The sequence below is a fragment of the Phocoena sinus genome, chromosome 3, assembly GCF_008692025.1.
Source record: "Phocoena sinus isolate mPhoSin1 chromosome 3, mPhoSin1.pri, whole genome shotgun sequence".
NCBI lineage: Eukaryota > Metazoa > Chordata > Mammalia > Artiodactyla > Phocoenidae > Phocoena > Phocoena sinus.
The window spans coordinates 109365932-109392620 of record NC_045765.1 but is presented as its reverse complement, the minus strand read 5'-3'; the positions used below and the strand labels follow the sequence as shown (position 1 = coordinate 109392620).

At 35.8% G+C, this 26689-nt stretch overlaps 1 protein-coding gene across 6 annotated transcripts in view; it reads left to right on the top strand.

Moving 5' to 3' along the window:
• Nucleotides 1-26689, top strand: part of FAM151B (family with sequence similarity 151 member B) — a 41214-nt gene that overhangs the window by 2522 nt on the left and 12003 nt on the right. For all 6 annotated transcript variants that reach the window (XR_004349267.1, XM_032627369.1, XM_032627368.1 and 3 more), the window contains 4 exons: nucleotides 6763-6888; nucleotides 12814-12979; nucleotides 17376-17593; nucleotides 19702-19837. Coding sequence is in view for 5 of the 6 variants with exons in the window: in XM_032627369.1 (XP_032483260.1) it covers nucleotides 6763-6888; nucleotides 12814-12979; nucleotides 17376-17593; nucleotides 19702-19837 (646 nt within the window). In the remaining variant the exon portion in view is untranslated. The remainder of the gene's footprint in view (nucleotides 1-6762; nucleotides 6889-12813; nucleotides 12980-17375; nucleotides 17594-19701; nucleotides 19838-26689) is intronic.

Sequence of the window (26689 nt, the reverse complement as noted above, 5' to 3'; positions counted from 1 at the left end):
AGGTTTTTGTATGGACATAAGTTTTCAACTCCTTTGAGTAAATATCAAGGTGTATGATTGCCGGATTGTATGATAGGAGTATGTTTAATTTTGTAAGGAACTGCCAAGCTCTCTTTTAAAGTGGCTGTACCATTAGGCTTCCCTGGTGGCGCAGTGGTTGAAAGTCCGCCTTCCGATGCAGGGGACACGGGTTCGTGCCCCGGTCCGGGAGGAGCCCACGTGCCGCGGAGCGGCTGGGCCCGTGAGCCATGGTCGCTGAGCCTGCGCGTCCGGAACCTGTGCTCCGCAACGGGAGAGGCCACAACAGTGAGAGGCCTGCGTACCGCAAAAAAAAAAAAAAAGTGTTTGTAGCATTTTGTATTCCCACCCACAATGAATGAGAATTCCTGTTGCTCCACATCCTCACCAGCATTTGATATATCAGTGTTCCGGATTTGGGCCATTTTAATAGGTGTGTAGTTATACCCTGTTGTTTTAATGTGTGTTTTTCTGATGGCATGGATATGGAGCACCTTTTCATATACTTGCCATCCGTCTATCTTCTTTGGTAAGGTGTCTGTTAAGGTCTTTGGTCCATTTTTTAATGGGGTTGTTTTCTTATTGTTGAGTTTTAAGAGTTCTTTATATATTTAGGATAATAGTCCTTTATCATATGTGTCTTTTGCAAATATTTTCTCCCAGTCTGTGGCTTGTCTTTTCATTCTCTTGATGTTACCTTTTGCAGAGCAGAAGTTTTTCATTTTAATGAAGTCCAGCTTATCCATTATTTCTTTCATGGATGGTGCCTTTGGTGTGTATCTAAAAGGTCATTGCTGTGACGTGACCGTAGATACAAAAATCTACGAAGGTCATGTAGATTTTTCTCCTATATTATCTTCTAGGAGTTTTATCGTTTTGTATTTTACACTTAGGTCTATGATCCATATTGAGTTAATTTTTGTGAAAGTATGACATCTGTGTCTAGATTCCTTTTCTGCGTGTGAACGTCCAGTTGTTCCAGCACCATTTGTTGAAAAAGCTGTCTTTGTTCCACTGTATTGCCTTTGTTCCTTCATCAAAGATCAGTTAACTCTATTTATGTGGATCTATTTTGGGACTCTGTTCTGTTCCATTGATCTATTCTTTCACCAAAACCACACTATCTTAATTACTGTAGCTTTATAGTAAGTTTTGATGTTGGATAGAGTCATCACTTCATCCTTCTTCAATATTATCTTGACTATTCTGGGTTTTTTGCCCTCCACATACACTTTAGAATCAGTTAGTCGGTATCCACAAAATAACTTGGTGGGATTTTGATTGGGATTGCTTGAATCTATAGATCAAGTTGGGAAGAACTAACATCTTGACAATATTGAGTCTTCCTATCCATGAACATGGACTATCTCTCCATTTATTTAGTTCTTTGATCTCATTCATCAGAGTAGTTGTCCTCATGTTGATCTTGTACATATTTTGTTAGGTTTATACCTAAGTATTTTGGTTTTGTGGGTTTAATGTAAATGGTATTGTGTTTTCATTTCAAATTTCACGTTCATTGCTGGTAAATAGGAAAGCAGTTGACTCTTGTGTATTAAACTTGAATCCTTCAACCTTGCTATAATCACTTGTTAATTCCAGGAGTTTTTGTGTTGATTCTTTTGGATTATCTGCATAGACAACCATATCTTTGTGAACAAAGGAGTTCATTTCTTCTTCCCAGTATGTACACCTTTTATTTCTTTTTGTTGTCTTAGTGCATTAGCTGGTACTTCCAGTATAATGTTGAAAAGGAGTGGCGAGGAGGGAGGAGTATTACTTTTTGAGGTCTTGGTTGAAATGAAAGGAATGTGACATTTACCTGACCCATAATTTCAGCAGATGAAATGAGGAATAGTTTGAGCAGTTCTATTCCTCTTTGGCAATTGGGTGAGGATGAGGATAGGAGATGTAGACAAAGTGATGTGGCCAAGCATTAGTCCAGCTTTTTTTTATGCAGCCTTTAGAAGCTGGTAATTAGTGTGTCTCTGTTGTTTGACCCCAGAATTAGAGGTTTTTTTTCTTTCACTTTTTAAAAATTGAAGTATAGTTGATTACGGTGTTGTGCCAATCTTTGCTGCATGGCGAAGTGACTCATTTATACACATATATACATTCTTTTTTTATATTCTTTTCCATCATGGTTTATCCCAGGAGATTGCATATAGTTCCCTGTGCTATGCAGTAGGACCTTGTTGTTTATCCATTCTAAATGTAATAGTTTGCATCTACCAACTCCAAACTCCCAGTCCACCCGTCTCCCTCCCCGCTTCCCCCTTGGCAACCACAAGTCTGATCTCTATGTCTGAGTCTGTTTCTGTTTTGTAGATAGGTTCATTTGTGCCATATTTTAGATTCCATGTATAAATGATGTCATATGGTATTTGTCTTTCTCTTTCTGACTTACTTCATTTAGTGTGGTAATCTCTAGTTGCATCCATGTTGCTGCAAATGGCATTATTTCATTCTTTTTTTAAAAAATAAATTTATTTATTTTTAATTTATTTTAAATTTTATTTTATTTTTGGCTGCGTTGGTCTTTGCTGCTGCACACAGGCTTTCTCTAGTTGCGACCAGCAGGGGCCACTCTTTGTTGCAGTTCACGGGCTTCTCAGTGCAGTGGGTTCTCCTGCGGTGGAGCATGGGCTCCAGGCGCATGGGCTTCAGTAGTTGTGGTACAAAGGCCCAGTAGTTGTGGCTCACAGGCTCTAGAGCACAGGCTCAGTAGTTGTGGCACACGGGCTTAGTTGCTCCACGGCATGTGGGATCTTCCCGTACCAGGGCTCGAACCCATGTCCCGTGCATTGGCAGGCAGATTCTTAACCACTGCGCCACCAGGGAAGCCCTATTTCATTCTTTTTTTATGGCTGAGTAGTATTCCATTGTATACATGTACCACATCTTTATCCATTCATCTGTCAATGGACATTTAGGTTGTTTCCATGTCTTGGCTATTGTGAATAGTGCTGCTATGAACATAGGTGTGCATGTATCTTTTTGAGTTATAGTTTTGTCTGGGTATATGCCCAGGAGTGGGATTGCTGGATCATGTAGTAATTCTGTTCTTAGTTTTCTGAGGAACCTCCATACTGCTGTACCAACTTATATTCCCACCAACAGTGTAAGAGGGTTCCCTTTTCTCTATACCCTCTCCAGCACTTGTTATCTGTAGACTTTTAATGATGGCCATTCTGACTGGTGTGAGGTGGTACCTCATTGTAGTTTTGATTTGCATTTCTCTAATAATTAGTAACGTTGAGCATCTTTTCATGTAAGTACTGGCAATCTGTATGTCTTCTTTGGAGAAATGTCTATTAACATCTTCTGCCCATTTTTTGATTGGGTTGTTCATTTTGTTGTTGTTGAGTTGTATGAGCTTTTTGTATATTTTGGATGTTAAGCCCTTGTCAGTCGCATCATTTGCAAATATTTTCTCCCATTCCGTGGGTTGTCTTTTCACTTTTTTGTTATGGTTTCCTTTGCTGTGCAAAACAGTTAGAGGGGTTTTAAGCCAGGCAGTTCTACTCCAGAAGGTTACAGTATCTTTTACATAAACATAAGTAGTCACATCAGACAGTTTTGGTAATACATTCTTTTTTCAGTTTAAATTTTTTCCTGATTGTAAACATAATACGTGCTCATTATAGAACATTTATACAGTAAAGTATATTGAAATAGGAAAACAATACATAGTGCCCATATTCAGAGGTACCATTAGTTAACTTCTTGGTATATTTTCTGACAATCCTGACTTTTAAGAAAATATAGGGAATTCCCTGGTGGTCCAGTGATTAGGACTCTGCACTTCCCCTGCAGGAAGCCTGGGTTTGATCCCTGGTGGGGGGACTAAGATCCCATAAGCCGTGTGACATGGCCAAAAAAAAAAAACCCATATAGTTAAGATTGTAGTATACATGCTACCATATACTGTCTTCTCATTTTTGTTCTTCTCCCACTTTGTTTTTAAACATACAAACTAGTTTTTTAGAGCATTAGTTTTTAGTGGCTTAGAACAACACAAATTTATTATCTTATAATTCAGGCGGCCCGAAGTCTGAAATGGGTCTAGCTAAAAATCAGTGTCAGCATGGCTGCATTCCTTCTAGAGGCTCTAGGGGAGAATCAGTGTCCTTGCCTTTTACTATCCTCTAGAGACTGCTTGAATTCCTTGGCTCATGGTCTCATCCTCCATTTTCAAAGCCAGCAGTTGCTGGTCAAGTCTTTCTCACATTGCATCACACCGACACTGACTCTCCTGCCTTCCCTTTCACTTACAGGGATCTTATAAGATGCTTAATGTGATTAAATTAGGCTCACCTGGATAATCCAAGATCAGCCTCAACTGATTAGCAACTTTAATTGCATATGTAACTTTATTTCACCCTTGCTGTGTAACAATATATTCACAGTTCACAGATTAGGATATAGACATTGTTGTGGGGGGAGGGATCATTATTCTTTCTACTGCAGTACCTATACATATTGTTCTCCACCTTGCTTTTTTCTCGCTTAACATATCTTTGAGATTATACTATATTACACATATGGATCTGCCTCATTCTTACTAATGGCTGCATTGTGTTCCATTGCATGGATATACCATAATTTATTTAGTGAATTCATCGTTTCTGAATATTTAGGTTATTTTCACTCTTTTGCTGTTACAAACAATGCTGCAATAAATATCCTTATATCAAATGTGTCATTTCCTACATATTACAAACATATCTGTCAATGGGATAAGTTTATGAAAGTGGAATTTCTGGGTCAAAGGGAGGATGTATTTTTCTTTTTCTTTACTTTTTTTTTTAACTTTTTAAAAATCTTTATCGAGATATAATTTGTATACCATACAATTCACTCATTTCAGGCATAGAATTCATTGGTTTTTAGTATATTCAGAGCTGTGTAACCATCACCACAATCAATTTCAGAGCAATTTCATCACCATAGAAAGATGTAAAAATTAGGGGAGGTCACATATAGGAACTCTCTACTTTTTGCTCAGTTTTTTCTATAAACCTGAAATTGCTCCCACTAAAAGTCTTAATTTTTTAAAATTACAAGTAATTTTGCCTTTCTCCTGGCCCTATTTTCAGAATAACAGTTTACTTAAAATAGTGATAATACCCTAGATTATAGGTAATTAGAGTCTGAAATTCTGTGTATATGAAAAGATATATATACAGTTGTGGCTAAGTGTAAGGTACAGTTTCACCCATTAACCGGGCAAGGAGAACTTTTTGCTTCAAATGTTTTTAATTTCTGGAATCATGGTATTTTATTATTAATCTGAAAGTTACCCTTATAAAAATTTTGAATCCAGTGTGTTTAGTTGGAAGGTGTCAAGGATACATCTAGCATGCGCTATTAACTAACATTTAGTTTTTTTATGGTAACATGCATGATTACCATTTCTGTGAGATTTTTGGCATATCTCAAAAACTTCATGTTTAACAGCCACATCACTTACATATTTTATCATGAGGATATACTGTGATTTACTTTTTCCCATTGTTGGACATTTCTGTTTTAGCCAGTAGTTACTGTACCTTTTTAAGATGCCTAAGTTAAACATGTAAAAAATGATGGCCATGTATTTTCATCTGAGTCTGAAAGGTCTGTGACTCTCTTGCCTATGCTAAAAAGGGGCATGTGTTTTGTATAGGAGACTGCTTGGATAGTGGATGCTACAGCTAACTGTTTAGTTTCTTTATTCTGTAGCCCAATATGCAGAGTGGTTACTGAGTTCCATGCATGTTACTTAGAAGTTATTTTCATATGCCCCTCCATTCTCTTATCAAATTTTACTTTCTCTCAATGTCTTATCATCGGTTTATGATGGCCATTTTTAGGTTTTTAAGTGTTGTTAGGTGAAATTAATAAATAATTAAACGGAAGATATAATCTCATGCATAGGGAGTTTGCAGCCATTTGGTAGCCACTTAAATGTTTAAACCAGTGAACAAGAATTGGCGAGGTAAGATTATAGATACCTCTTTCACAGTTTTTCAGTCTTTTATCCTTCTTATATTGCGATATGGCATAATATGGAGTAGAACTGATTCAAGTATTTTAGTCTTGGTTAACTCACACATTTTAATGCCTAATTAAGAAAAAAATCTGGTCTGCCAAAAACTAGTCGATAGTTATGGGAATTACATATATTTGTACATGCTAGATAAATCTATAAATACTAACTCAGAATTTACTTAGTCACTCATGTAAGTGTTGTTGACATTTATAATTTGAAGGTAAATATGCTTAAATGTGTAATTTAAGATTCTAAATGGTTAATATAAATATAGAATGGAACCTCAGGTGGAGAAGACAATTAAGTTCTACAAAATTTAGAAGTTTTTTTTTAACATAGAATTGGCTTTATATACATTTTACTTATTTATGGGGCCAGGATTGGAGAAGATACCATGTGAAAATTCCTGCTTTAAAATATCTGCTTCTTACCAGTTTTTTTTTTCTTCCTACATATTTCCTCACAGTTCTGAGGTTCAGACTATCCTATATGTTTACTAGTTATTACTTACATCATAAATAGCCTATTTATATATAAATATATATTTTTATACTTGCCACATCTTAATACTTGTTCTTAATTTTTTAAAATCTTATATTTTCCCAGTTTTATTACTGTATTTTTCTCTATCAATATATGCTGTGCCCTTTTTTTATTAAAAAAATTTACCCTATAAAAACTTCTTTTTAATATAAATGCTGTTATTTTAGGATCTTGGAGTGAAAACATACTGGAATATTTTCTCAGAAATAACCAGATCACAACAGAAGATGGCGCCCAGATCATCTGGTATCATGGGGCTAACCACAAGGTGCAAGTGAATGAGGCACTGAGAAGTAAGTCATTAGTTACTTGTATTTACATTAGATTATAGATGAAGTCAGCTCTTTTAAAAAAAAATATCTGGTCATATCTGCAGGTGCCAGAGACTTAGATGATTCAAGTGTAAATTCTTGGCTAACATAAACATTTTTGTAAAAGATCTCATTTTATTTACAAAATGAACAAGTTTCCATAGTGGAAGAATTTTCTCATTTTCCAGAAGTGATTTAACATAAACATTTTGTAAAAGATCTCATTTTATTTACAAAATGAATAAGTTTCCATAATGGAAGAATTTTCTCATTGTCCAGAAGTGATTTACCGTTTCTATGCCTTATTTAAAACTCTCACATGTTATTACATTTGCTTATATATTGTAGTGATTTAGGTAAAAATTTTAAGATCAGGTTGTATGTCGTACATACATATTTTTGTGTCTTTCACAGTGTACTAAGGAGAAGCTCAATAAATAGTTGTTGAATGAAGTCATTGAATACTAATTTATAATGCCTTGGGCAATATTTATGCCTAGGCTAGAAACCAAGCCTTTTGGTTTACTAGCTCCATCTGTAATCAGATGATTACTATAGCAGTTTAGTTAGCCTTTTGCTATGAAGTACCCCTGTTGGCTGCAGCAGCTTAGGAGAATGAAAGCATATCACCAGAGGGGTAGGGCACAGCTTGAAGTGCCCTGTTCCAACAGGAAGAATTCCTTGTAACCTTGTGTTTTATTGTAAAAATTTACACATTTTTTGCATCTTAGTTATGTATCTGGGTAATGTATCTAAATATGTATTTCTTTTATTGTAAAGATACTCTTTTAAATTGCTTTTCTTTGTTCCTCAAAGGGAAGAACCTTGTCTTCTAATATCCCTAATACCTAAAACAGTGCCTACCACATAGTAACCAAACAGTGATTATTTAATAAATAAATTTTAGCAAAAGCAATGCTTCAGGAAGATGTTGATTAGTGGCTGCCTGGAGCTGATAGGAATAGGGACTAGAGAGTAAATGCTAATGGGTACAGCGTTTCTTTCTGGGGTGACAAAATTTTTCTGGAATTAGCTGGTGGTGGTGATGGTTGCAGAACTTTCTGAATATTCTGCAAACCATTGAATGGTACACTTTATTTTATTTATTTATTTGTTTGCATTGGGTCTTAATTGCTGCACATGAGCTTTCTCTAGTTGCAGACTTTCTCATTATGGTGGCTTCTCTTGTTGCGGATCACGGGCTCTAGGAACGTGGGCTTCAGTAGTTGTGGCTCACGGGCTCTAGAGCACAGGCTCAGTAGTTGTGGCACACGGGCATAGTTGCTTCGTGGCATGTGGGGTCTTCTCGGACCAGAGCTCGAACCCGTGTCCGCTGCATTGGCAGGCGGATTCTTAACCACTGTGCCACCAGGGAAGCCCTGAATGGTACACTTTAAAAGGACGATGTGGGGCTTCCCTGGTGGCGCAGTGGTTGAGAGTCTGCCTGCCGATGCAGGGGACGCGGGTTCGTGCCCCGGTCTGGGAAGATCCCACATGCCATGGAGCAGTTGAGCCTGTGAGCCATGGCCGCTGAGCCTGCACGTCCGGAGCCTGTGCTCCGCAACGGGAGAGGCCACAGCAGTGAGAGGCCCGCGTACCGCAAAAAAAAAAAAAAAAAAAAAAAAAAAAAAAAAGGACGATGTTATAGTATGTGAATTATATATCAATTTTTTTAAATGGAAAAAAGATAGGAATAATACAGCTGTTATGTACAGACAATATGGTTGCGTATATAGTAAATCAAAAAGATTCTACAGATAAATGATTATAATTCATAGGTTAATTTAGACAATCTGTCTTTTTTGACAGTATAAAATCAAAGCAAAATAAATTTTATTTCTATATAACAACTAAAAATTTGGAAAAAATCTTAAAAATTTACAATTTGTAATAGTAAATGCAGAAGCCTCATCCCTAGAAATAATTTAATTAACTATGGATCATTTACTTTTAGCCAAGTTTTAAAAATGACTTATGGAAGTCATTTCCAATTGCTGGAAGTCTGGTGTTGATCTGGGAATTTTTTATAGTTTACTTAGTTTTCAGATAATATCCTCTTTACCTTCTCTTAGGCAACAAGAGCCCCAAGTTTTATAGTTTGGGGGATGTTTTTCATCCAGTCCCTTTTCTCAGCTCTGGCTAGTCTTGCAATTTCTTTCTAGTCCAAAGGAAAGAAAGCAGATTCCTGGAGACATGTATTTTATTGGTTTATCTTATTTCTCCCAGAATACTTAAATTTAGTACAACTATTATTAATGAAGCTGTTTCTATTTTGATTAACATGTGATACTGGATTTTCAACAATGTCTATGTTTTAAAAAAACAAAGTACAGGAGGAACAATGTAAGAGTGTCATTTGGTGTTGCATTGTCAACACATCCGACCTCAGAATAGTCAAAATTGTTTTAAAAAGTTATTACATATAATGTAATTTTTTTTGTTATAACATTTATGCATGTAGATTTTTAAAAATATATATATTAAAAGAAATGCTGGTTAAAAAATTGAAATCATCAAGTCTTTGAGAATAAAAAATGTAGTTTTTAAAAAAAGGCTTTGTAACATATTTAGGAAAAGTGTGACTATAGTCATCAACTAAATGTATTAAAAAATATAATAAATTGCTGCATTAGAGCATGTAAACAGTATAGGCAAGATAGATAAGTTTAACTTCATTTCTATAAACATATTTCTTTGAGTTTTGTTTTGAGTGTGAGTAGCAACTATTTGGGATTTTCTTGTGCAGAAAATCAGAAAAAACAAAGCTGTTTTCTACTGTCTGGCTCTTGTCACAAGCTGGGGCTCCTGTGGTTGGAGTGATAATCTTGATGGGCAGACTTCCTCATCTGGCTCTCCCTGAGTTGGGAAATATGGTGACCAGGCAGTCTCCCAAAGTAGAAGCATTCCCTGACCTTCAAAAGGCTTCTACCCAAGGACCAGGGGTGGGAGAATAGGGAGAGAGGCTGGACAGCTCACAAACATGTCTCCAGGCCAGGCCTCCCTCTCTTCTGTATTAGTCTATCCAACTGCTTATTTGGTGTTTTCATTTAGAGAGTTCTCATGCATCACAGATTTAAATTATTCAAAATGAAATTCTTAATTATGTCTACTAACCTGTACTTCCTTGATCTTTGCTATCTCAGTAAATGGCACCATAATCCACATAGATTCTTTTGTTTGTTTGTTTGTTTGTTTGTTTTTGGCCACACCACGCATCTTGTGGGATCTTAGTTCCTTGGCCAGGGCCCACGGCAGTGAAAGTGCCAAGTCTTAACCACTGGAATGCCAGGGAATTCCCCGTATATTCTTAAGCCAGAAATCTGGAAATCATCTATTCTTTGTTTTCTTTATTTCTTGCATCTGCTCTATTATTCAGACATTATAATTCTGTTCCAAAATATATTTTGAATTAGTCCACATCTGTCCATCTCTGTTGTCATCATCCTAGTTCAAGCCACCATGATCTCTTCCCCCTACTGCTTAGCTTCCATTCTTATTCTTAAAAGAGACCTTCAGGAACATAATTTACATGGGACCTGAGACTCCTTGTCACTGCCATTTAGTGATTTCTTTTTCTATTCATGGGAAATGAATGGAGTTAATAAATAGAGACACTGACTATTACTGTTAAGGAATTCCAAGGCCTATATGCTCCTTTACAACTGCATTGATAGAGAAGATGGAATGCCTACATATATTGTGCTAAGTCATTGAGAAGTCATGTTTGCTTAATTTTTATGAAATTAGACAGAAGCTTGACCTATTGCATCTAAATATAACTCTGTTTAACTTTTTTTGAGAAACTGCAAGCTTTTCTGAAGAAGCTGCACCTTCTTACAGTCCCACCAACAGACTGGATGAGGTTTCTAATCTCCCCATGTCCTTGTCAACACTTGTTATTGTCTTTTTCATTATAGTCTTCCTAGTACTTGTGAATTGGTATCTCATTGTAGTTTAGATTTGCATTTCCCTGAAGGTTAATGATGTTGAGCATCTCTTCATACGCTTATTGGAAAATGGCTTATATATGCAGCTGGGTAGCTTTTTCAGCCTATTTCCTGCCTATAGAAATTTGAGAGTTCGTAGGCTTCTTTTCGTTTTGAACTGTCTCTCTCTTTTTTTCTTTTTTCAGGTCCGAGTGGATACAGCTCTATTAAAAATGTACTAGTCTTTTTATATATCAAATTATAAACCATCCCTTTAATCAAAAACCTTATTGCTGGATCTCTTTGGGGTAGGCCTCTCTCTACTTGGTCTGCTAGTTAGGGTGCTATGGGATAACACCCTTAAGATTCTATAATGTTCTTTTGTCTAGCTATGTGGGTACCCAAGGCATCATCTTTCTGAAGTCTTAATAAAGGGTCTTGTAGCTGTATCCTTGGTTTGGTCTTGATCCCGAGGCCGTGGTTTACTAACGGCATCCTGGATTTGACTTTTGACCTGAGGCTTTCTCCTACTTTGAGAATCTCCTGCCAGCTGGAAAGAATGGTTTTATTTTCTAACTCAGCACAAGTCGTGAGTTGGAAATTTTTCCTCTCTATGCTGCTTAAAATGTAAATAGTTAATTATTTAACTCAGCTCTTTCTTCCCATTCTTTATCATAGGAGCTAAAAGAAACCCCGTTGGCATTTTCAACATTCTGCCTGGAAACCTCCTTAGCCAAATCCACAAATTGACTAGGCACCCTCTCTATCTTCCACCAGTTGCGACAAGTGCCAACGTTATCAAAAGTTTCACCACTACGTGAAAAGAATTTCCTCACTGCTCTTCTAACTTGCTTTAACAGTGCCTTTCTAGAATCTGCTGGATCCCAAAACCAGTGTCACAGGTTTCAGGTTTTTGTTATGGCAGGGCCCCACTTCCAGGTAGCTATTTCTGTTTGTTTTCTGTTGCTGTGTAATAAACTACCCCCAAAACTTTGTGGCTTAAAATGACAGTGATTTATCATTTTTCATGATTTTGTGGGTCAGCTAGTGGTTCTTCTGTTCCATGTGGTATAGATTGGGAGCACTCATGTTGCTGCATTTGGCTGGGAGCTCAGCTGGGCCTAGAAATTCTAAAATGGCCTCACTCACATGTCAGAGACCTTCATGCTGTCTGTCGGGCAGGAGGTCTTAGTTTTCTTCCATGAGGCTTCTCTCTCTCCATGTGGTTTCTGAGTCTTCAGTAGTCTTACCTGAACTTCTTTACATGGTAGCTGGCTTTCAAGAGGATGAAAGCAGAAGCTGCCAGGCCTTTTAAGGGCTTGACTTAGAACTGAGAGTTTTACTTCCACTACCTTCCACTGGTCAAAGCAAGTCACAAAACCAGCCCAGACTCAAGGGGAGGAGAAAGAGATGAGGAGAGAGGCATGTACATATGGGAGGAATTGTTGTCAGCCATCTTTGGAGTTAGTCTATCAGAGCCTGCTAAGCACAGTCACACTAAGTGACTGGTGAAGCTCTTTACCCATTCCAGGGATGTGTGCTTTTCCATAGTAGCCAAGCTTTAGGTCAAGGAACTGAATCTCTAACATACAATTTCAATCATAAACAATAAACATCTGTAGTTTCTAATTTGAGGAGTGAGAAGATAAAAGTACTATTGTTGTTCTCAGAAGAGTCAACAAATACTTATTAAGCCTCCCTTTGTATTCTCACTTTGCCATATACTGAGAAGAAATTAAATATTAGGACAACAGCTTGAGTGTGACCTAGGCAAAGGTATTGCACTCCTCACTGCCTGTTTGCTCACGTGTAACAAATAAGTGCAACATGTAAGGCTTGACATAGTACCTGGCACTTAGTCTTTACTCAGGAAATTTTATTTTCTTTCCTTCCTTTTATCTTCCTCAAAAGGATACTGAATATGCCGTCTCCTACAGTCTCTATTTTATTAGCATTAATGTAAGTTATTTTATCTGGACAGGTACTGCTCATATGATAGAGGCTGATGTCATTTTTCCAAGTGCTGGATCAGAACATGGCCAACCAATCATGGCTCATCCTCCTGAAACAAACAGTGATAATACTTTACAGGAATGGCTGGCTGAAGTTATAAAAAGCAATAAAGGCATCAAACTGGATTTTAAGAGGTATTTGTACAAACATGTTCAGTCTCCTAGTTGTTATAGAATAACAATATGGAAAAAAATCAATAACTTCATATATCTGTGCTTGACTAAATAACTTTATACTTCATCTAAACTGAAAATGGAATTGCAAACTAATATGTTTCAGGAATGGACCAAAGACACACTGAGTTGTTTGCTAAAATTGTTTCTTGGGAACCCTTTAAGGCTAAAATTAAGTTAATTTTTATATAAGAAGTTATCCTAAGTGACCATTGTAATAGTAGAATGGTAAATTTAGAATACCACTTTCATTAAAAAGTAGTTCGAGAGAGAGATTTGGCAGTTGTTGGGGTAGTTAATGCGTTTCCTACTTGATTTGTGTTATTATATTTGTGGAAGGGGAATTATCTAGAATTCTTTAATAACTGAAAAGTTTCTTAAAAATAATATTTTGGAAACACTGATAATGAAGAGAGCAAGATTAGGTGTTGTTTCCTTCCCTGTGGCTATCACGGAAAATTTTACTTCTGTGGTATTGGCAGTATAAAAATTATAGGGAAAGCCAGGAATTTATTGTGACACCATAAAAGCTCACCATAAGGCCCATGAAGGCAACTGCTATGAAAATCTAGGATGTGTGGTAATCCTGCCTTATCTTTGCACAATATTTTAAAATTGAATTATCTCAAGAAATTAATAAGGATTTGGAGCTCTTACTCACAGGGTTTTTAAGATTACTCATCAGTTGTTGGGGGCCTGAGTGTACCAGTCAACCTCTTTACACTGTTGGTGAATGAAAGCTGTTTCAAGATGTTAAAGCTTTTAGAGGGGTGAATGGTCCAACTCCATTTTCTTGACAAAGAAACTTAGTCCTAGAGAGGTTAAGTGACAATAGCTAAGCTTGAGAGCTGAGCTAGGACCAGATCCCAGGTTTCCTGGAGCCAGTCCAGTGTTCTCTGTACTGTGAAATAAAGCATTTAATCATTAGTGCTTGGTGAGCTGAATTTTAGAGCTCCTTGCCTTTTCATGTGCTCAGTTTTTTTTTTTTTTTTTTTGATGTTTACTATTGCCCGTAGACTTGCTCTCTGTCATATATTCTTATTTTTTAAATTTATTTATTTTATTTATTTTTGGCTGTGTTGGGCCTTTGTTGCTGCACACATACTTTGTCTAGCTGTGGCGAGCAGGGGCCACTCTTCCCTGCAGTACATGGCCCTCTCATTGTGGTGGCTTCTCTTGTTGCGGAGCATTGGCTCTAGGTACACGGGCTTCAGTAGTTGCAGCATGTGGGCTCAATAGTTGTGGTGCATGGGCTTAGTTGCTCCACGGCATGTGGGATCTTCCCGGACCAGGGCTCAAACCCATGTCCCCTGCATTGGCAGATGGATTCCCAACCACTGTGCCACCAGTGAAGCCCCTGTGATATATTCTTTGGTTCCTCACCAGTCAGACCAGCTCCTTCATTCCTAAATGCTAGCAGCTACCACTGAAAGGCTGTGCCATTAAAAAAAGAGTTTTGGTCATAACATATTTGAAGGGGAATGAATTTAACTAACAATTATATAAGCACTTACTGTGTGTCAGACACTGTTCTAAGAGCATTAAATGTGTAAATTCATTTAGTCTTCATAACAATCCTAAGAAGTAGGTTATTCCTATTCTCATTTTCCAGATGAAGGAACAGAGGCAGAGAAGGGTAAGTAGCCTGCTTGTGGTCATGTAATCGGTAGGAGAGCTGCCAGCCTGGCTGAAGAGTTCACACTCTGAACCGGAACTCTGCACTACGTCTGTAAGAGTAGCTGAATGACCTAATAGTCAAATTTTAATAGTTCTTGTTTTGTGCCTCTGAGTTATTTTGTTTGTATACACGCAATAACTAAGTAATATATGATGATTTAAAATTTTTATCTGGAATTTTACCTTAGAATGTAATTTTAAATGGTTTATTATCATTTTAAGTATGATTTTTATTTTGTTAGCCCCAATTTCTAAACAAAGTTAATAGGAAAATAGGTACTGAGAAGTTTGACTTACCAAGTAACTTTTTAGAAAAAAAATCTATTCTATAAGATCTAAGTTTATATCTTCCCTGGAATTTCCTAAATAAGTACTACCAAAAAGAAATTTTAGGTAGTATACTGATCAGGACCCTCCTCTTCAAATGATCATTTTGGCAGACCTTTTGTCATTTCTTTATGGGAAACTTAATACTAATACATGTAAGGATTGAGAATGATATCCACGGATATTTTAAATTAGAATTACATGGAATTTATAGATTAGTTGGGAACGAAGTGTAATTTTGCAATATTTGTAATATTGAGTCTTCCAGGCTAGGAACATAGTATGTTATTCTTCGTAGTAAACATTGTATCTTGCTCTTGGGCAAAGTTCATCCTCAGTCTTTTTTTTTTTTCCAAAAATGTTATGGCTTTTCCTCCACATTTACTCTTCCAGAGGAATTTTATTAATTATTTTGTAAAGCTCCAGAAAATTAAAACTACAACAAAAAGTTGTTTTCTTCTTAGTAAAGTTTTGTGGTTTTCTTAATATAGGTTTTGTTTTTCTTATTTAAGTTTCTGGTAAGGGAAAATGACATTACTATAGTCTATATTAGTGATAATTAAAATATTTACATATAAAACAGAATATGTACATTAAATTCTTATTTCATTATGTTCTGTGTCTTAGCTCTGTATGTCTAACTGTGCAGTGTTTTGCATGTAGTAGACAATTAATACATGCTGGTGGAATTTCAGTTTGGGAGAGAATATGCTGAGACTAGATATTATCAGATGGCGAACCATTGTTAAACAGCCTGATGTCAGCTTACTAAATTGAGAAAGCATAAGCTTCCTCCTAAACGTAAACTGGAAATTAGTGTTTAACCCAACCTCCACAGACACCAGATTTCTTAAGAAATAAGAATCCTTTCTGGAAAAGGAGAGGAGACATGCGTGGATTAGTTCAAGGTTACCTCCCACTCCACCCATGAAGAGCAGAGCCCCACGGGGACTTGGCTGCTGCTGTGGGACTTGGAGACAAGCAAGCTTTAGAGTAATAGATACAAGTTGCTTGCTACTAAAAATGGGGGAATTTTGTAGGAAGTACAGCTGGCCAGATCTCAGAATTGTGGTTTTTAACATGGCATTGATACCATTCAAGGCAGAAAGCATTTGAGACAGAGAAATGACAGCATCTAAATTAGAGTCTGTAAGGTCTAGCATTAGAGTTTATCAGTCCACTAAAATCTAGGGCCTCCATTTCAGGGGCATAAGAGTGAGAAAAAAGCAGTTTATTACATGGGAGCAGAGTGAAAGAGAGGCTGGTTTCCTCTGGTTTTGGTGAACAGTATCCTTGCTCACTAATAAATATGACCCTATAAATAATGAAGTTATTAAAATAATGAAGCTCTTAAAATAGGAGGCCCAAAAGGAGTGAGGTGAAGAGTGGTAGAAGCATAGGCAGAAGGACTCCAATCCATTAAGAAGAAAAATGGAAAGGTGAGAAGAGGTGCTGAATGTTCTCGCTTCCAGTATCCATCTCCCAGATTCTTAGCCTCCCATCGCTGTATTCACTAAAAGCTAATTTTCTTAGAAATGAACATAGGCCTTAAAGGTTCAGAAGACATTCAGAATTATAAGTAGCGTAGCTTTCCAATAAAGTTTGTGTGTGTATTTTTAATCAGTAAAAATTATGTAGGCTGATTAAAATCTTATTGTTTCAAGATATATGTGTCCGTTAAAAAAGATGTAGGGAAGTAAAAAGACTGAAGCTGCTTTTTAGTTTAAAAGTAACTAAAATATAGTTGTCTCTTGTTTCCAGGAAAGGTGTTTACAATAAAGGAAAAAATGAAGTTTATAAAAGCTTTAAGGAAATGTTATAATTTTACACTTGGCAATCATTTTTAGAAATGTGTTTATGTGTCCAGACTCACACAAGTATGCATGAAGGAAAAGAAGCCCTTTTCTCCAAGGTCATGAGCTGGTATTAGAGACATGGGGCCTGAGTGCACTTTGGGTATTTTCATAAACTTGAATTTGCAGGTTATGAGTGTATTTAATTTTTAAATCTTATTTATACATTCTCTGATGAGTGAATGTTTGTGTCTTTTCATAAATTGTTTTTATACGGAGTGATCCTAATACAGAGTTTTGAAACCTCTGTCTACATGTAGTGTCATTATTCATACATTTATAGACCCTTTTAGGTACCTTCATGAATAGTAAGTATAAATCAACATTTTAAGATATGGCACATGTTAGCTTTCCCCTCTAGTGCTATCTGCTCTGTGATTTTGTTTAATTCAGGCATTATGGTATTATACTTTTATTATGAATTTGACAATATTAAAGCCAGCAGTCTAAAAGAACTTTTACTTTAGGAATATATCTCATTGACAACAAATTGTTTTTAGTCTGGCAGCTGTAGAACCATCCATGATGCTCTTGGAAAATGTGAAGAGGCATCTGAAGCGTCCAGTGTGGATTAATGCTGATATTCTTCCTGGTCCAAATGGAAATAGCAGAGTAGTGGATGCAAAACCTTTTATAGACACTGTGACATCCTTCTTTCCAGATGTGACATTTTCCCTAGGTTGGACAACAGGATGGCATCCTGAGAAAGTCAATGAAGGTGATAATTTTCTAAATGTATTCCTTTTTGGTCAAATTAAAATATACTCAAATATAAAAATAATACCTTTAATACAAAGCCAAAAACACATTCTGCAAAATCTAAGAGCCTAATGGAGAGAAAGCTCTGGCCCTAGAGATGTGTGTATGACTCTTCCTTCTGTTATTTCAGATAGATACTCATTCATTGGTGACATTCTGTCACCAAGCTTCCATGGAAAATGTTTATTTGCAAGGTCTAGAATAACCAAAGCTGCCTCTTTACATACACAAACGAATCCTGAATTGGTCTCTTTGAACTTGTATTCTGTACTCTTTTCTTCTTTCCTTTTACTTTGGAGCAAACTCCCTATGTCAGATGAAAGATAGAGAAGTGGTAATTAAAACTTTTCAAGTAATGTGAGGCCAGAAGTCGGTGGGTGTACAGTTGAACAGCACAAATTCTGTTCCCTAAACATTAGAAGGAGCTCCAAATGTAGGCTGTTGGAACCTTGGTGCCCTTAAGCTCTCTTTGGCTAGACAGGGGGTATGTGAGGCCATGAGACTCTCCTCTAGGCTGGATTTCTTTTTTCCCTTTATGTACTCTTACAGATGGACCCGATATTCAGCTTCTTTCTCCTGGCTGAAACTTATTATGCTATTTGGATTCATCTTTCTATTTATTCATACATTCCTAGGTAGTGATTTTCCAGTAAACAGCCGTTAAGCAAACAGATGCTCTGGGACACCTGAACACATGGTAAAAATAATTAACCAAGAAGTTATTTAGAGCCAGTGGAGATGTTAGCCTTTATCTTGTGTTCAGGGCATTCTTTTTACTTATTTGCTACTATTGTTTTTAGATGTAAAGTTTTAAAATCTAACATGAGATTAGAGTAACTGCTATCTGGTGAGTAGTGACATTTAGGTTATAACCCCCTGGACCAACAACTGATATGATTGAGAAAAAAATAATATGCTTTAAATTTGTTCTATTTTAATTTTCTAATCATTTTAATTTTTATTAGTTTCAGTAAAGAATATAGCATATAATTCAGAGTGTTTAAAGAAGGTAAACTAGAAACAATTTAATAGCCTCCATACTGATTCTAATCTTTTAGTCACGGTTTAGTCTAACTCTGGCTTTAATCTCAGGCTTGAGCCAAGTTAAACCATATCTGGGTCTTTTGTTTGTGTTGAATGTTTCCAGGCTGCTTTTCCCCCACTGGCCTCTGGTCATTACCAACATGTGTTTTATCCTGCCTTACTTCTTCTGCTACAAAATTTAGAAAAGAGAGTTTATAAGTTTTTAAGTAATGTAAGTATAGCTTCTGTTAGCAACCCCTTTTTCTAATTAAAAAGGTATAATTTTCCAGATTTTAAAGGAAAGCAGACCTTGCCCTTCTTTCATGAGGCATTTAGCTGCTAAACTAATGTATTCACATAGGCTTTTTGTAAATTGTCCCTTTACTGACCAGTACTTTTTACAACCTATGGATAGTTTTGATAGAGTGTAGGGGCTATTTTTAAAATATAGATTTTTTTCTGAAGCTGTTTATAAACAGGCAGATATGTTTCCCACAATGTCTAAACATGATTTAAAACATAAAACACATATATAAAAGTCAATTTTAACACTATTTCTATTTTAGATAAAATGTGTAAGTAATTTGGACTAGACCCCCACCCCCCAAAAAAATTGAAGTTAATTATTACTTAAACAGCTAGTAAATACTCTTTCTTTTTCTCGGAAAAGAAAACTTAACAACAAGCAGAAGATATAAGTTTATCGAGAATATTAATGATGCAGAGCCTTAGAATCTTTAAAGTAAATATAATGTCAGAATTTCCTTTTTTGTACTTGAGAGATTAATAAATTCCTTTTGAATGTTTTAATTTTTTGTTTATTGTTCTAGGTCACTTGTGACATTACTTAGATTTAATTTTTTATCTACATTTTCCACTCAAAATTTTTTCTTGCATTAAGTGGTATTTTAATTTCTCTGAATCCAAATGGAAATGTTTATGAATTACCTATGAATTTACCTATTCATATGTAATTGAGTTTTTTATTTAATTGACTTGTAGGACTTTGGTTAGAAAAGTTAAATATCTTTCTTTTCATTTCAGGTTACAGTTGGATCATGGTGAAAGAGATGGAATATATATGTAATGAACTAAATCAGCTTGTAACATTTCCTGTCAGAGCAGCATTAGTCAGGCAGTCTTGTTCTCAGTTACTTTGGCTGTTAAAGCAATCAAACAGGTACGTGTAAGTTTTACAATATAGTGTGTGCATGTGAGTGTGTGTGAGAGACAGAAAGAAGATGAAAACTGATTATGTAAAGACAACGTGTGTGAGAGAAAGAGACAGAGAATGAACACTGATTCTGTAAGTGCTCAGACTTCCTCACTGGAATGACGATCCTTGATGAACCTCAACATCATGTCTTTCACCTCTGTTCCTCACAAAAGCTTTTGCACATAGTAGGTGCCCAGTAAATGTTTGTCATTTTCTTCATTATGTTATACATTCACAAAAAGTTATAAGTGGGTAAAATAATTTCCCTTTGAATTCTGTCATAATTCCAGAAGTCTTTCCCATATAAAATTTTTATTTATCTATTATTATTTTATTTATTTATTTATTTATTTTTTTTGGCCACGCGGCTTGTGGGATCTTAGTTCCCTGACCAGGAATTGAACCTGGACCCTCGGCAGTGAAAGCACCAAGCCCTTACCACTGGACCTCCAGGGAATTCCCAAAATTTTATTATTTTAATATGTAATAAAAATTGGTTGGACCATATATTAAATATTATAAAGCTACAGATATTGAAATAGTTTTGATACTGTCTTTTCAGTAGACTAGTCAATAGAACAGCAGGGAATGTCCAAAAATAAACCCAACTCTATCATGGAACTTAGAACAGGAAAAATCTGGTATTTCAGATCATTGGAGCAAAAGTTCAGTAACTTGTGTTGGGACAACAGGCCAACATTGTAGGAAAAACAAAGTTAACATCTTTCCTTAATCCTTCCTCAAAATAAATTCCAGATGAATTAAAGACTTGAGCAACAAACATTAAATGCATTAAAAAAACCACAAGTGATGATTCTTTTTTTATATAGTTTCAGAATGGAGAAGACCCTTCTTAGTAAGGCACAAAACCCAGAAGCTATAGAAGGAAAGTTTGATACATTTGAATACATAAAAATAGGTTCTGGTAAAACCATCCTCAACACATATGTCAAATAGTTGTAAAGAATTCTAACAAATAAAGAATGATCACAAAGCATCCAGAAAAAGACCCTGTTTGATAATTCACTATATTGTAGAGAGTAAGGAAGCATATACTCAAACATTAAAGAAGTATCCACATTCCTGTGGGTATTGAGTTTTTACTAAATGCTTTTTTCAGTTTCTATGAAAATAAATATTTTCTCCCTTTATCTATTAATAAAATAAATTTTATTAATATCTTATATATTGAACCATCCACACATTTACAGAAAAACCCCACTTGATTAGAATTTATCATTCTTTTAATGTACTGCTGAACTTTATTGCTAATATTTTAGTTAGGATTTCAGCATTTGAAAGTGAGATTGGTCTGTAGTTTTTTTTTCTTTCTCAGTTTTAGGTATCAATATCATGAATATTTCATTAAAAAACTAGGGACCTTTCTTTCTTTTCACATTTTCGGGGATGTTAAAAGTAACATTCAAATGAGGCCTGTACCTGAGTTTTCATAAACTCAACACTGAAACCATTTAAACCTGGTGCTTTGGGGAAAGCTTAACGTATACAGTCTTTTCTATTTCTTACATGGTAAATGGTCGATTTTCTGTATGGTAGCCAATTTTGATATATTGTATTTTCCTAAAATATTGTTTATCTCACCCAAGTTTTAAGATTTATTTACACACAGATGATTAAAATAGTTTTCTTTTGGTTCCTTCTGTGTCTCTAAAATAATTTCCTTATTTTGTTTATCTGAGTTTTCTCCTTTGTGTCTTGATTAAACTAGAAAATGATTTATTTCTCTTTTTTTTGAAAATGAACTCTTGGATTATGTATTTTTCTGGTTTATGATTTACTAATTTCTGCTTTTTATCTTTTAAAATTCTTTTCATGTAGTTTCTTCTAATTTCTTGAGTTAGATGCTTCTTTTCATTTTTAATATTTATTAATATATTTATATTTATTAACATAAATATTTAAGACTATACTTTTTTCTCTGACCACTGCTGTAGCTGTATCTTATTGTATCTTATGTGTAGGTTTTCATCACTGTTAATTTATAAATATTCTGCAATTGTGGTTTTGTTCTCCTTTGTCTCAAAAGTTGTTTTTAAGAGAAAATTTTTTAGGCACTGAGATAGTAGAATTATTTTATTTTGGATTGGTTAATAGTTTTCTAGGTTTATTGTATAGTAATCAGATAATGTCTATATTATTTCTACTTCATAGACTTTATTAAGGTTTTATTAATGGTTTGATATATGGATATTTGTATGAGTTCATGTATTTTATGAGGATATAGTTTGGCTGTTATAACAGAAACCTAAATTAACAATAGCTTAAACTTAAGTTTGTTTCTGTCTCACATAACTGGAAAAGCATAAATAGGCCAGGGCAGATTTGATGCCTTCACAGTGTTGGGGACCCAAAATCCTTCTGTCTTGGTACTTGTCTTCCTTAGGATATTGACCTCATCTATATGGTCAGATTGATTACTGCCATGTCTGAGTTTCAGTTGGTAGGATGGAGGGAAAAAGAGGCTCAGGGCCTGTGTCTGTTCTTCAAGGGCACTGGACACACTCATTGGCTTTAACTTAGTCGTATGCCTATACCTAGCTGCAGGGGAAGCTGGGACATGTAGCTATTATTCTGTACAGTCTTTTGCCTAGTTAGAATTCAGGGGATTGCTATAAGACAGAAAGGAGACTGGATATTAGAATAAACCTACTGTGACAGGTTAATAACATACATTATTAGTTACGTTATTTAAGTCTTTCATGCCTTACTCTTTGCTTTTAAAAATATTTTTAATGTAATTCTTTGAATAAGTAATATAATCACAAGGTTTAAAAACCAATGAACAGAGTTATACTGTGAAAAGCCTTTCTCCCATTCACCCAGTCCTGCCCAGCCTCACTAAGCACAGTTGTCAGTTTCTTGTTCAACCACATTAGTAGTTTCTTTATGCATATAAAAGTGAATACAAGTATAGATTCTTATTTTCCCCTCCTTTTTAAAACAAAAGGTATCATATTATATACCTTGCTTCTGTTCTGTTCTTTGCTTTTTTTTTTTTAACTTACCAATACATCTTGGAGCTTTTTTCAAAGTTCCTCCTTTTCTAGGTGCATTGTATTTATGTATGTACTATAATTTATCTAACCAGCCTCCCTATTGATGAACATAAAGGATGTTTTTAATCTTTGATATTACAAACAATGCTATAATGAATAACCTTATGAATGTGCCATTTTGCATGTGTGCAAATATTTGGCATCTTTAATTTTTTGGCTACTTGCTCTCTTATGGACTAAGAGAGTTAAAGTCTCCAACTATTAAAGTGTTTTTGTCTGCTTCCTCTTCTGCCTTTATAATTTTTGCTTATTAAATGCTCATGATATGTTATTTGGGGCATATTCATATAGGTTTTATTATCTTCATGAAGAATTATACCTTATTATTAAAAGTTCTCCTTCTTGGTCTTGTTTAATGATATTTTTTACCGAAATTCACATTGTCTTTTTGTTTGGCTTGAATAACTTTGCTTTATCTTTTCTTTGAAAAATAAATTTATAAAGTTTTATTTTTCATTGACTGTTTTAAGGCTGATTTATTGTCATTAAAAAAATAATTTTAAACATACAGAAAAGTTGCATAAAACTACTACATCTCCTTTACCCAGATTCCCAAATTGTTTAACCATTCTCTCTCCCTCCATCCCTCTCTCTCCCCCCACCTCTCTTTCTCTCTTTTTTTCTATGTTTTTTTTTCTATCATGATGCCTCATATCCTTAAGTACTGCAGTGTACACTTCCCCACACAAAGATGCACTCCTGTATTACTAGTATGCAACCTTCCAACCAGGAAATCAGCATTGAGGCAACACTGCCATGCAGTCTGCAGACCCCATTCAAATTTATATGCCATTCCAGCAATCCTTCTTATTTTCTTGTGGTCCAAGAAACTCTCCAGGAACATGCATTACATTTAGTTTGCATAAGTCTCCTTCAAAATAGTTAGTTCCTCAGTTTTTCCCTTCCTCTCGTACACATGACAGTCTTCAAGACTACAGGCCTTTTATTATGAAAAATGTCCACAGTCTCGGTCAGTTCAATATTTCCTCATGACAGACCTCAGGTCTTGCATTCTTGGCAAGCTCATCACGTACTTGTCCCAGTTCTCAAATCAGTCACTTCTTCAAGGATCTCTGCTTGATTATAGCAGCAGGTGGTATTTAGAAAGCAAAATCTGGGATTTTAGTATAATCATTGCTCCTAGGGTGTCAGTGCTTCCAGGACCTCTTAATGGACAGAGCTGGAAAATATATGTGTATGTATATGTGTAGTTATGGTCTGTGTATGTATATATGTATGTATATAAAAACACATCTATATAGACTTACATACATAAACATTTCTCTGTGTGTGTGTGTGTGTGTGTGTGTTTAACCAACCCATGAGTTCATACTGATATTTCCAATTTCAACCCAACCCCTGAGGGTTCTTTCTAGCCTTCTTTCTTTCCATGTTGTTAAATTCCTTATCAGATGCCTAGATACCTAGCTCTCATTAATCTAATCTAACAGTCTTTCTTTTAAAAAGAAGAGTTTAACTTATTTACATTTATTTATAACACAGATATGTCTGGTCTTCTTTCTGTCATTTAAAAGAAAAATTAACATATTTGCTATTTCTGTAGCTTGAAAAAGCATTTCACTGTAGCTATTTTCTTTCTTTTGTATTTTTAATTCTGAATATTTGGTAAGTTAGTTTTTTTTTCCTATTGGTTATTTCTTACTGCTACTTTATAAAATATGCTTAATTTACTTCTTTACAAGTGCCCGTTAACTTCCATGAGCAATAATAGAATTTGTGTATTTCTTCACCCCCCTCTCACCTAATTTGAGTTGACTGTACTCTCTTAATGTCCAACTTTGTACTTCATATTGAATGCTAGATTGGCTGGCTGTAAAATTCTTGGCTCACAATGCCTTTTGAATTTTGAGGGCATTGCCCTTCTTTCTTTTTTTTAAATATAAATTTATTTATTTTTTTGGCTACATTGGGTCTTCGTGGCTGTGCGTGGGCTTTCTCTAGTTGCAGCGAGCGGGGGCTACTCTTTGTTGCAGTGCTTGGGCTTCTCATTGCGGTGGTTTCTCTTGTTGTGAAGCACGGGCTCTAGGTGTGCAGGTTTCAGTAGTTGTGGCACGCAGGCTCAGTAGTTGTGGCACACGAGCTCAGTAGTTGTGGCTCGTGGGCTCTAGAGTGCAGACTCAGTAGTTGTGGCGCACTGGCTTAGTTGCTCCACAGCATGTGGGATCTTCCCAGACCAGGGTTCAAACCCATGTCCCCTGCATTGGAAGGTGGATTCTTAACCACTGCACCACCAAGGAAGCCCTGCTCTTCTGCTTTCTTTTTATTTATTTATTTATTTTATTTATTTATTTTTGGCTGCATTGGGTCTTCGTTGCTGTGTGCAGGCTTTCTCTAGTTGTGGCTTGTGGGGGCTACTGTTCATTGCGGTGCACGGGCTTCTCATTGCGGTGGCTTGTCTTGTTGCAGAGCATGGGCTCTAGGCAGCAGGCTTCAGTAGTTGTGGCACGTGGGCTCAGTAGTTGTGGCTCACAGGCTCTAGAGCTCAGGCTCAGTAGTTGTGGCGCACGGGCTTAGTTGCTCCATGGCATGTGGGATCTTCCCAGACTAGGGCTTGAACCCGTGTCCCCTGAATTGGCAGGCAGATTCTTAACCACTGCGCCACTAGGGAAGCCCCTCTTCTGCTTTCTAATGTGAGTATTGATGTGGCAAAGTGTGAAGCCAGCCTGATTATTTGTTTGCCCTTATAAGCGACTTGATTTTGGAGAGGGGAAATGGGGGAAACTGAATGTAGAAAGGGCTCTTTATCTTTGAGGCCTAGTAATTTTACTAGAATATGTCTCAGTATGGACCATTCTATACCAGTTTTTTCAGCAATATGGCGTTTTTTTCAATATATAGATTTAAATGCTCTTCTTTTCTGTAATACTTCTCTGAATTGTATTTTTAAATACTTGTTCTGTTGCCTTTGTACCACTATGTTTTCTCTTTCAGAAACTCCAGTTATCAATATGTAGGTCTCCTTTGCCTGTCTTTGGTATCTATTGTTTTCTCTTTAGTCTTTCTTTCCTTTTTATTTGTTTGCATTTTATTTTACTGTATTTTATAATTTGTCTTCTCTGACCCTTACAATATTTTCAACAATGTCTGTTCTCTCTAGTCTAGTATACCTTCAGATTTCACCATATTTCTGTAATAGTATTAATTTTCCACTTCTTTCCTAAGATCTGCCAATTAATATTTTATCATCTCTTTTCTGTTGTCTTGAAACTTCTTCCATGAATTTGTATATCTGCTTTGTGCTCTTCAAAAAGGCAACTGCATCATTTAAAAAATGTGTGGGTTATGGCTTTCGTCTGTTTTGTGGCTTTCTTTTTTTTAAGTAGTTTTATATCTGTTTCAGCTATCTGATAGTTTTTTTCTAATGATGAGGTTTTTATTTCTCCATCTGCCATGTGTTTTTTCTTATATTTTCTTGTATATTTTCTTTGTATAAAATCTCTGCCAAATTTATTTTGATTATCTGCTTTAAAGAAAGTGAGGTGTTTTTTAGACCAGCTACTTGCCTAAAGTTCATAGTGGAGAGGGATCAGGACTATGCTCTTTATGACCCAGAGAGTCTTACGTGTGACTTGTTTAGCCTTTAACTTCTCCCCAGTCAATGGAGATAAGCAGTTGTGGTGTCTCTAGGTAAGATCTTTCACGTGTCCCTTAAATTTAAACTTTTGGGTTTTCACAGGAACAGTCTGATTCCTACAACTATGGCTTTCCTGTTCTATTT